This window comes from Pimephales promelas, chromosome 23 (assembly GCF_988280905.1).
Source record: "Pimephales promelas chromosome 23, fPimPro1.hap1.1, whole genome shotgun sequence".
Lineage (NCBI taxonomy): Eukaryota > Metazoa > Chordata > Actinopteri > Cypriniformes > Leuciscidae > Pimephales > Pimephales promelas.
The window spans coordinates 5,654,627-5,667,075 of NC_142791.1; the positions used below are offsets into that span (position 1 = coordinate 5,654,627).

Below are 12,449 nucleotides of genomic sequence, written 5' to 3' on the forward strand. Positions count from 1 at the left end.
GTGTAATGTGACTCGTTTAGAATTGTGTATCATAAACCGATACCGGCAATGATAACCTACACTTATGTAAGCACCATTTTTATTAAAGTGAATCTTTGACAAGTGTTTGGTCAAACGAAGGTTTTTCATTTCATCTAGTGATCTAGATTGTGGGTGGGCACATGGTCAGGAAGTTCATCACTCAATGTATGTGGTGCAGACGTGCCAAGCTAAGCATAGGAGCTCATAAATCAAATGTGTTCAGTTGATATGTTTTTTAAATGGTTTACAAACGCTCTTTTATTTGTGACTTTAATTTTACTCCCACACTCAGGTAAGATATTTCAGTTCTGTTTACCTTGCCCTTTAATAAAAAGAAGTTTCATATAGTTTTTCAAACAGTTATTAACAAATTACAAGTATTAACTGACTGATAACAAAATGTGTGTGTTTGTTTTTTACTGTACATTTGATTACAACATTCTGTCTCGATTTGTTTTAATCCACAGATGCGGTGTCTATCAGAGCAGTTAAAGGAGAGACTGTCCGTCTGCCCTGCCACTCACTACTTAATGACAGTGTAGAAGTTTCTGTAGAGTGGATAAATAATGCAAATAGCAAAATTATTTGTAAATGGAAATTTGTTACAAATTCTGAATCTTATACCACAATGCAATGCATTCCTCGTGTTTCATTCAAAAGAACGTCGTTAAGTATAGAAAATGTTCAGTTCAGTGACTCTGGTAATTACAGCTGTAAAACAACAAGATTAATTCCACCACCATCACTGGACAACATCTCTTATGTGAAACTCCAAGTTGAAGGTGATTGCCAATCATAAATGATTTATTACTATGACCTGTCCACTTGTTGTAGACCATCTTAGATGTCCGTAATAAATACAATTCTTCACCATCTCCGCTACAGGTCTGTCCCTGCAGAAACTGAACGGCAGTAATGACAGCTGTGTTCATCTGCTCTGCTCTCTGGAGGCTCCGAACCCTGAGCCGGTGAACTTCACCTGGATTCGAGCGGGTCATGGGTCACTTCATTCATCCACATCTTATGACATGAAGAGTTCTCTGGAGCTGTGTAAACCTGACTGGAGTGATGGAGACACGATCATCTGCCGCGCCAGCTACTCGAACACCCAAACACCTCTCAGCATGAACATTACACTTAACTTCAGCAACAAGGGTGAGTGGTTTTAAATAAGATGTAAGAAATGAAATGCATAAAGAGCACTGTGGGTAATGTGATCATGATGTCTGTCTGTTTTTGTGGGTGGTCCATATAATGTCCCTTATCTTTTAAATTCTTAAAAGTAATTTTTAAATTGTATGAAAATCAATATTCATATATATATATATATATATATTTATATATATATATATATATATATATATATATATATTAAGATAAATAAATTGACCTTTAAGACTAATATGAGAAAATATAACTAATATATCCACCATCTTCTAGAATCCAGCCAGCGCTCTCCAGTGTTTTGTTTGGTCCTGTTCTGTGCCTTCGTCATCTGCATCGTTTTCATCTGGATGCTGTTCTGCATTTCCAAATGTAAGAAATACTGTGCATTTTACACATTCAGTAAATGCTAAATCTGACAATATAACTGAGATTCAGTTACATCCAAAAGTAAAAAGTGTGTTTATACTATATTATAAACAAAAAAACAGAACTGACAAATCTATCTGTATTGAACATATGGAAGACATTTTTTTTTCTTTTTTTTTGGTGAAACATTTTTATGAAACAGTTCTTTTAGCTTTGAGAACTGTGTAAGAACTTTGTAAGAATTGTGCCTAAATTATGTACGTAATATTAATATCTTCCAGATAAGAGTGTGACCTGCTGTATTGGACCATCGACACAAGAAACTTATTGAATCATTCTGTTTCTGTAATTCTGTAATATATATATATATATATATATATATATACACATTTATATATATGAAGAGTTCAGATGCAAAAGCCTCTAAATGCCATTTGAAATTTTCTTCTAAAATGACCATTTTTATCAGGCTTGTATATTTAAGTTCAGTCATTTCACTTAAATGACAATTAAAAGGTAATTATCATTGCCATTTAAGTGAAATTACTGAACTTAAATATACAAGCTTGATAAAAATGATCATTTTAGAAGAAAATTTAAAATGGCACTTAGAGGCTTTTGCATCTGAACTCTTCATATATATATATATATATACACACACACACACACACACACACACACACACGTATATACATATATATATATACATACATACATACATACATATAAATACATAAGACAATCTCCTGAACTCCAGACTGAATGTCAGATTGGGAAAGAAAGGTGATTTGTTGGTGCCAGATGCGCCAGTCTGAGTATTTCACAATCTGCTCAGTTACTGGGATTTTCACGTACAACCATTTCTAGGGTTTACAAAGAATGTAAAAGGGAAAAACATCCAGTATGCGGCAGTCCTGTGGGCTAAAATGCCTTGATGATGCTAGAGGTCAAAGGAGAATGGGCCGACTGATTCAAGCTTGACCCTCGACATGAGAGCATCAGAAGAGTGGAGACATACATTCTTAAATAATAGTTTATCAATGATACTTTTCTATGATCCTTTAAATTATACTTTCCAAAAAAATAAAAAATGTCTGCTTTTTGTTTTCCAGAGAATTAATGTGAGTCAATTTCAGTTAAAATAAAATAGCAGTTATAGGTCAACTTCTGTATTATGCAATGAGTGTCACTCATAAATAAATATGCAAAGAATGTTCTTGTCCACTGATTGTATAAAAACAATATTTTTAAAATAAGAATGTGGCGTATGACTTGATGATCTAAATTATGGTGATCTAAAAGATAGTTCCCTTAAAAATAAAAATACCATCACACTTTAGTTTAGGGTCCAATTCTCACTATTAACTAACTATTTACAACAACTATTTTTGCCTCAATAAACCCCTAATTACTGCCTGTTAGTAATGTAAAGTTGGTATGGTTAAGTTTAGGTTAGATTACATTGGCTCGCCAATTAGATTTTAATTAGATTAGATTTCTCCAATACATGAAATAAGTAAGCTTGACCAGAGTTCTTGTAAGGAGAATAATTTACTGAAGGTTTATTATGTAGCAGTCCTTCAGCAGTGAAATTAGCATGTCGCCCTTCACCAATCTTAACCCAAAGCTCTGTCTGTGAGACTTTATACATGAAGACAAAGCCTATCACAAACAACAGAAACCTGTTAGGACCTTCCACAGGAGATCGATCTACTTTACTAATCCGCTCTGAGCAATGCTGATTCTTTGTCATTCACACCAATCAGTTTCTGTGGGATATACAGCTGAATGACATAGACAGAGTGGATTACATCTGATACACAGTCACAATATAAATGAATCTGATGACTGAAAATACAAAATCTATCAGGTAGGACATGTAGAATATAGTCTTGCAAAATTAATATGTGCTTTACAAGTAGCCTACTAATAAACAGCCAATATCCTATGCATGCTTATAACCAACTAGACCCCATATTAAACTGTTACCGAAAAAAATGTACACACCATGTCATTCTGTGTGGAACATGAAAGAAGCAACGAGCCTGATGTTGGTGCAAAACTGTATGACATTCTTTCTTCTGTGGTACACATAAAACAAAATGTTTTGAGAAATTAGAATGTTTTTAAATGTCAGTAGATCATGGAGTGCCGCAAGGATCGGTGTTAGGCCCTCTAATATTGCTCATAATATTGCCTCTTCTGGTCCTGTTTTTTTTTTTTAAACTACTTCTTGCGCAATTCTCGCGCATGCGTCGTGGAAATCTCTTGAACTCTCGTCTCAGGCCCAGAAGGAAGAAAAGGAATAGAGTCGTTATTTTTGTTTTATTTCCGCACAAAAACTATTCTCGTTGCTTGATAAACTTATAGTTGAGCCACTGTAGTCACATGATATATTTAAACATTTTCTTCAACGACTTTCTGGGCCGTCAAGTTTCAATCCTTTAGGAGCCTACAGTATGTAGCAGTGATCCACCTCTCTATCTTCATTTGTGTTCTGAAGATGAACGAAGGTCTTAAGGGTTGGTACAGCATGGGGGTGAGTAATTAATGACTTAATTTTCATTTTGGGGTGAAGTAACCCTTTTACCTGCATGACACATCTGTCTGTGCTGAGTATTCAGAGCATGTTGTGAAATGTGGTTTCCCTTTCCAGTGTGTTATGGCGTCTTACTTATAGTTTTACATGGAAAGCAGAAAAAGAAAGAGAAAAACAGACAGCAAACTCCAGGCCCTGTACCCCTCCATGTTTGAAAGTAAAATTACTGTTTTTTTTAATGTTACCTCTTTATTTTCATATTCTCTATGCCATCGAATACACAACAACAAAGCCATTGAGTCAGAAAGATTTCATTCAAGATATACAAAGCTCTATTTACAGAAATATTGAGTTTTAAAAACACAGAATTGTGTAAAACAATGATGTGATGGTCATATATCCATTTAAATTAGCACGATTTGTGTTAAAGTGACTCTCTGAGTGCCTAACCACCGGGACTGATTTAGTTTTTTTTTTTTTACTGATCTTAGATCAAGATTGTGGGTGGGCGGATCGCATGGAGAAGTTCATCACTTAGAATGTATGAGTGCAATAGTGTCTTTCACGACGAGCACATCGACAACATGTATTTAAAACGGGTTACGAACCATCTTTTATTTTTTACTTTAATTTATCTCCATCATACAGGTAAGAGACTTCAGTTATGTTTGTTCTGCTCTTTTGTTTAAAGCAAATAATAATAAAGCAAGTAATATGTCTCAGTTGTGACATACTGTCTAAGAAATATGAATTGACTAAAATTTAAAGATCTCAGTGATGGACTAAATGAATGCATCTTAGATATGGTGGTGTTCTTTGTGATATATTTTATAACTAATTATTTGAAAGGAGCATTCTGCTGTTAGTTACACAAAACAAGATGCCAGGGATGAGCTTAATAAATGCAGTAACATTTTACAAGTTCTCATTTGTGAACATTAATTAATGCATAACATGAACTAACTATGAGCAATATATTTGTACAGCTTTTATTAACGTTTATTAATGTCTGTTAAAAATTGTTGGACATTGTTTGTTCGTGTTAATTGACAGTGCATTAATTAATGTAAACTTTTGAGTAAAAAAATGTACATGTAGAAGTTAGCATTAAGATTATTAAATGCTGTAAAAAATTTTATTCATTGTTATTTTGTGTTAACTACTTAACTTATGTTAACAAATGAAACTTTGTTGTAAAGTGTTACCAATTTATTGTATATGTGGTACACTTTTTTGTGATGTCTTTCATAATAATTTTGATGTATGTGCTGTATTTGTGAAAGGGAACATTCTCCTATTGTTTACACTATAATTTGTTTTAATCCACAGATGCGGTGTCTATCAGAGCAGTTAAAGGAGAGACTGTCCGTCTGCCCTGCCACTCACTACCTGATTACAGTGTAGAAGTTTCTGTAGAGTGGAGAAATAATGCAAATAGCAAAACTATTTGTAAATGGTTATTTTATACAAATTCTGAATCTTATAACACAATGCAATGCATTCCTCATGTTTCATTCAAAAGAACGTCACTAAGTATAGAAAATGTTCAGTTTAGTGACTCTGGTAATTACAGCTGTAAAACAACAAGATTAATTCCACCACCATCACTGGACAACATCTCTTATGTGAAACTCCAAGTTGAAGGTGATTGCCAATCATAAATGATTTATTACTTTGACCTGTCCAATTGTTGTAGACCATCTTAGATGTCCGTAATAAATACAATTCTTCACCATCTCCGCTACAGGTCTGTCCCTGCTGAAACTGAACGTCAGTAATGTCAGCTGTGTTCATCTGCTCTGCTCTCTGGAGGCTCCGAACCCTGAGCCGGTGAACTTCACCTGGATTCGAGCGGGTCATGGGTCACTTCATTCATCCACATCTTATGACATGAAGAGTTCTCTGGAGCTGTGTAAACCTGACTGGAGTGATGGAGACACGATCATCTGCCACGCCAGCTACTCGAACACCCAAACACCTCTCAGCATGAACATTACACTTAACTTCAGCAACAAGGGTGAGTGGTTTTAAATAAGATGTAAGAAAGCCACAATCCATATGGGGTCGTTTATTAGAAAATTTTATTCATAAAGAGCACTGGGTAATGTGATGATGTCTGTGTGTCATGAACATTTTCTGTTTTTGTGGGTGGTGCATATGTCCCTTATCTTATATTAAGATAAATACATTTACATTTAAAACTAAAATAAGAAATATAACTAATATATCAACCATCTTCTAGAATCCAGCCAGCGCTCTCCAGTGTTTTGTTTGGTCCTGTTCTGTACCTTCGTCATCTGCATCGTTTTCATCTGGATGCTGTTCTGCATTTCCAAATGTAAGAAATACTGTGCATTTTATTTACACATTCAGTAAATGCTAAATCTGACAATATAACTGAAATTCAGTTCCATCCAAAAGTAAAAAGTGTGTTTATACTTTATTATAAACAAAAAAAGACAGAATTGACAAATCTATCTGTATTGAACTTTTTTTTTTTTTTTTTTTTTTTGGTGAAACATTTTATGAGACAGTTCTTTTAGCTTTGACTTTGTAAGAACTGTGGCTAAATTATGTACGTAATATTCATGTCTTTCAGATAAGAGTGTGACCTGCTGCACTGGACCATCGACACAAGAAACGCATTGAATCATTCTGTTTCTGTAATTCTGTAAAAAAAAAAAAAAGAAGTATATATATATATATATATATATGTGTGTGTGTGTGTGTGTGTTTGTGTATACACACATGTATATACATATATATACACATATATACATACACACACACATATATACATACATATATATATATATATATACATACATACATATATACAGTACACATATATACATACACACATATAAATATAAATATATATATATATATATATATATATATATATATAGTTTTCCAGAGAATTAATGTGAGTTGATGTCAGTTCAAATAAAATAGCAATTATAGGCCAACTTCTGTATTATGCAAAGAGTATCACTCATAAATAAATATGCAAAGAATGTTCTTGTCCACTGATTGTATAAAAACAATATTTTTAAAATAAGAAGGTGGTGTGTGACTTGATGATCTAAATTATGGTGTCCATGACGGTTGTCCTGACTTAAATATGGTAGATAGTTCCCTGAAAAATAAAAATACCGTCACACTCACGGTATATACATACATACATATACCAAATTTGACCAAATTCAACATTTTAAATCTACTATGATTTACATGATATGTAGGCCTACAACAGATGAGCTTTTGCAGTCAAGTGTTTGGGGGAGTCATTTTTAACGGCTGTCATATTCAGTTGCACTTTGCATGGTTTGTTATAAATAACTCTTGTTCCTTTACATACTAAACTTAAATTACTTTACTATCACGCACACACACATTCACAAGAAGTTGTCCCACCACGAGTGACACTATTGCCCCCTTCAAAGCATTAACTGTATGACACATCCGTCTGTGCTAGTAGGAGGTGAACACTGAGTAGCCTACTCAGAGCATGTTGTGAAATGTTGTGGTCTCCCTTTCCAGTGTGTTATGGCGTCTTATAGTTTTACATGGAAAGCAGAACTATAGAAAAAGAAAGACAAAAACAGACAGCAAACTCCAGGTCCTGTCTGTACCCCTCCATGTTTGAAAGTAAATAGACTGTTGTTGTTTTTTTAACGTTACCTCTTTATTTTCATATTCTCTATGCCATGATCGAACAACAAAGCCATTGAGTCAGAAAGATTTCATTCAAGATAATACAAGCTCTGCTTACAGAAATATTGAGTTTTAAAAACACAGAATGGTGTAAAACGATGTGATGGTCATTCATTTAAATTAGCACGATTTGTGTTAAAGTGAATCTCTGAGTGCCTGATTTAGTTAGTTAGTTTTTGTTTTGTTTTTTCACTGATCTTAGATCAAGATTGTGGGTGGGCGGATCGCATGGACAGGAAGTTCATCACTCAGAATGTGTGAGTGCAGAAGTGTCTTTCACGACGAGCACATCGACAACATGTATTTAAAACGGGTTACGAACCATCTTTTATTTTTTACTTTAATTTATCTCCATCATACAGGTAAGAGACTTCAGTTATCTTTGTTCTGCTCTTTTGTTAAAGCATAATATAGCGTGTCTCAGTTGTGACATACTGACTAAGAAATATGAACTGACAAAAATTCAAAGATCTCATTCATTGATGGACTAAATGAATGCATCTTAGATATAGTGGTGTTCTTTGTGATATATTTTAAAACTAATTATTTGAAAGGAGCATTCTGCTGTTAGTAACACAAAACAAGATGCCAGTGATGTGCTTAATAAATGCAGTAACATTTTACAATAAGGTCTCTTGTTCACATTAATTAATGCATAACATGAACTAATGAGCAATATATTTTTACAGCTTTTATTAACGTTTATTAATGTCAGTTAAAAAATGTACAGTTGGACATTTCATGTTAATTGACAGTGCGTTAATTAATGTAAACTTTTGATTAAAAATTGTGTACATGTAGAAATTAGCTTTTAGATTAATAAATGCTGTAAATATTATTATTCATTGTTATTTCATGTTAACTACTGTAGTTAACTTATGTTAAAAAATGAAACTTTGTTGCAGTGTTACCAATTCATCTTATATGTGGTAGACTTTCTGTGATGTCTTTCACAATAATTTTGATGTATGTGCTGTATATGTGAAAGGGAACATTCTCCAATTGTTTACACTATAATTTGTTTTAATCCACAGATGCGGAGTCTGTCAGAGCAGTTAAAGGAGAGACTGTCCGTCTGCCCTGCCACTCACTACCTGATGACAGTGATCGAGTTTCTGTAGAGTGGATAAATAGTGCAACTAGCAAAACTATTTGTAAATGGAAATTTGATACAAATTCTGAATCTTATACCACAATGCAATGCATTCCTCGTGTTTCAATCAACAGAACGTCATTAAGTATAGAAAATGTTCAGTTCAGTGACTCTGGTTATTACAGCTGTAAAACAACAAGATTAATTCCACCACCATCACTGGACAACATCTCTTATGTGAAACTCCAAGTTGAAGGTGATTGCCAATCATAAATGATTTATTACTTTGACCTGTCCACTTGTTGTAGACCATCTTAGATGTCCGTAATAAATATAATTCTTCACATCTCCGCTACAGCTCCTCCAAGTCTGTCCCTGCAGAAACTGAACGTCAGTAATGACAGCTGTGTTCATCTGCTCTGCTCTCTGGAGGCTCTGAACCCTGAGCCGGTGAACTTCACCTGGATTCGAGCGGGTCATGGGTCACTTTATTCATCCACATCTTATGACATGAAGAGTTCTCTGGAGCTGTGTAAACCTGACTGGAGTGATGGAGACACGATCATCTGCCACGCCAGCTACTCAAATAACCAAACCCAAACACAACTAATACTCAACTCAGAGTATAGATCTGACAAAGGTGAGTCATTTAAACTACCTATCACTTTAATCAGGAAAAACGTGTACAATGTTTCATTTACTAAATCTAGTCAAGTCAGCAAATGTCCACCAATCTTATCGTTTTCAGCCTAACTACTAGTGGAAACAATGATCGCCATGCCTAAAAATAACTTGTATGTAACTCTACACCCTTGCCTTATTTAGTAGGCTATGCGCGGTTCTATGAATATGCAAATTAGCCCCACCTCCACTCACTCACAGCTCAGAGATCCACTCGTTGACGATCACGGTTGACGTGATTGGTTAACAGGTAGTTTATGACGTCAGAAACACCAGCGATTTCAAAGTGCGTTTTTTAAGACCGTCTTTGGTTCACTGCAGTTTTAAAGTCCCCGTGAAATCAAAATTGAACCTATTTACTTTGTCAGCGCATATTACTAGTCTTGTGGTGAACAATTAATCTGTGCAAGTAAATATATATTAAAAAAATGTTTTACCTTGGTAATCTTTAATCAAAATCTGAAAAGTTACTTCCGGTCTGGAATGGTTTCTTTTTCTGATGACGTAGGTTTCACAGCTTGGGTGGGGAAACGCTTAACCACTCCCCTCAAACCGTTAGTTTGCTATGAGCGAGAGATGGAGGAGTAAAACCCTGCCCTCTGTTCAATATTCCGTTTCACTTGGAAATACGTCAGAGCACTGGAGAAAAATCGTTTGCAACTTCCGGTTCACGGGGACTTTAAGGAGAAAATACTCATCAATGGTGCTGACTTATGAGTTTGCACATGGTTTGTTTTAAAGCATATTAAAAACACAACATAGACATATAATGAACATTGGAAGCTTGATTTTCACCATGGGGGGACTATAAAAATGCAAGTGCACACATTAATTCAGCTATAAATAAGTTTGGGGAGACAATATGATGGTATCAAGCAACCTGATTGGTGAAATATGAGGAGATAATATGATATGTCAAACATACATCGTCCTAATGTGTATGATCTGATCGTACCCTGTTTCTGACCATGACAGCTCTGCTGCTGATCTTATGCAGTGCTGCTGCTGCTGGTGGCCTCGTCCTCTGCATCATCCTCATTGTTGTTTTTTGCAAATGTGAGTATGATTATGTTTAACTCTTTATCAATTCATACAACTCAGATTACTTTGACTCAGAAAACATTGACTCCCACGGGGCCGAAAATATCTTTTAGTAACAGCGACTTCAATAAAAATAAGGAAATTGCATAAAGAATCTTACTTTATCCATGTTACGCAATCATGAAAATTAAGAAATAGTTCAGCTGCTCAAAAAATAGTCAAGAATTTGATAACGACTTCCTCCCTAAAATCTTCCCCTCTCTATTCAAACACCTCTCTATCTCTACACATAAGTAGGCTATCCCTCCTATGTCTATTTCTGCTTTCTGTCACCATGACATCAAAATCTCAAGGACAGCATCTGAAATTAAAAAAGGGAGTGAATGTGTCAGTTATAGCATATTGTGAACTAAAAACAGCTAAAATGAAAAAAGGTAATATGGTTTGCTGATCTTTGCTAGTTTAGCTGGTCTCCCAGTCTGACCAGTTGACAAAACCCCGGCAGGCCAGTTGAACAGATTGACGAGACCAGTAACAAATTAGCTAGTTTTGGAGAAAGGAAGTGCGTAAGACCAAGTGCCCACAGTGTAACAAAACAAAAAAACAAAAGCCTATCTATAGTGGTTATGATGGGAAAGTAAATAAAGACGTTTTGAGGTTGTTGCATTCGTCTACTGGTGCATTAATAGTCCTCATAGATCACTAAAACCGGATTTAAATTCGTCCTGACCTCACCAGTACATTGTAAACATATTTAGAAACCTCCACTAGAGGTTTCATTGTAAACATATTTAGAAACCTCCACTAGATGGCGATAAACTGTGGTTAATGTACATTTACCACAATTGTCAAAAATGATTAAAGTTCAAAAGTTTTTTTTTTTATAATTGTACTGTTAAAACAAGAATTTTAGTAGATCAAGTTTTTTGTTTTGTTTTTTTAGGAAAAAAACCCACAACGGTTTATATTACACAAACCACTGTTATAAATGATTTTTGCCTAAACTGTTTATCTGTGGAAAGGAACTATGTGTTCATTCTATTTATATATGTTTTTCTATGTCTGTTTGATTACGCAGGCAAAAAGCGAAATGAAAACGGATCTATAGTGTTCAGCAATAAAGTCTATGAGAACTTCAGTTTCGCCACGGCCCGCCAGAACTCACAGGCCACTGCTAAACCTCAGCCAGAAGAGTGTATTTATGAGAACTAACTGCTGCTTACTTCAGTTTGGAGAAGCTGTTTTAATGACATGACAAGAGGCATATGTCTGGTATCTGACCAGAGGCACATGATGCTGTGCTTAGTGACACATCCGGTGGCACATCCAGTCTTCATTGGCATGTTACAGTGGATAGTGGCATGTGCCACTGTCATTGTAGCGAAACACTGACACCTTGGGGCTGTTTACCGTTTTCAACTAAAAACGTAAAACTTTTTATGCGTTTTGGGTATATAAAACGGGTTTCAAAGTGTACATTTTTAAAACGGTCTAGTTTCCATGTAAGCAACAAAAACACGCTAGGCATGTTAACATGTTCAGGACATGTTACTACAGCAGAAAGCTGCAGGTGTCACTCCTGGAAGTGCCACAACATAAAGAGACATGTCAGTTTTGGTGGCACATGAGACTGGATGTGTCACTAAGCATAGCGACATTGGCTTCTGTGCGTCCGATGCCATGTCAATAACCCGCTACTGAGGATTTATTTAAAGCCAGGTGGGACCAGTAGTTACAAAGGCATTAGATTGATGGTGCTTTGTTTTCACTGTGTTTAGCCTACTAAACTATTTTGTGTTGTAAAATAAATGATATGATTATGAA

General features: G+C 35.1%; 3 protein-coding genes across 3 annotated transcripts; all 3 read left to right on the top strand.

The window, feature by feature from the left end:
- Window positions 1-884: 884 nt before the first annotated feature.
- Window positions 885-1,923, top strand: LOC148969373 (uncharacterized; the record flags this gene model as incomplete). The annotated part of the gene is made up of 3 exons (XM_089126568.1): window positions 885-1,176; window positions 1,462-1,557; window positions 1,836-1,923. Coding segments are annotated over 3 exons (438 nt in total), but the record flags the coding sequence as incomplete, so codon positions are not given.
- Window positions 1,924-4,589: 2,666 nt separating this feature from the next.
- Window positions 4,590-6,773, top strand: LOC148969374 (uncharacterized). Its single transcript, XM_089126401.1, has 5 exons — window positions 4,590-4,741; window positions 5,423-5,737; window positions 5,841-6,110; window positions 6,336-6,431; window positions 6,693-6,773. The coding sequence occupies exons 1-5, from the start codon at window positions 4,633-4,635 to the stop codon at window positions 6,740-6,742; spliced, it is 840 nt and encodes a 279-aa protein (XP_088982527.1). The 5' UTR covers window positions 4,590-4,632; the 3' UTR covers window positions 6,743-6,773.
- Window positions 6,774-7,625: 852 nt separating this feature from the next.
- LOC120483167 (uncharacterized) lies at window positions 7,626-12,449 on the top strand. The gene is made up of 6 exons (XM_089126423.1): window positions 7,626-7,744; window positions 8,013-8,172; window positions 8,845-9,159; window positions 9,262-9,543; window positions 10,560-10,640; window positions 11,704-12,449. Exons 2-6 carry the CDS (start codon window positions 8,064-8,066, stop codon window positions 11,835-11,837), a joined length of 921 nt encoding a protein of 306 aa, XP_088982549.1. The 5' UTR covers window positions 7,626-7,744; window positions 8,013-8,063; the 3' UTR covers window positions 11,838-12,449.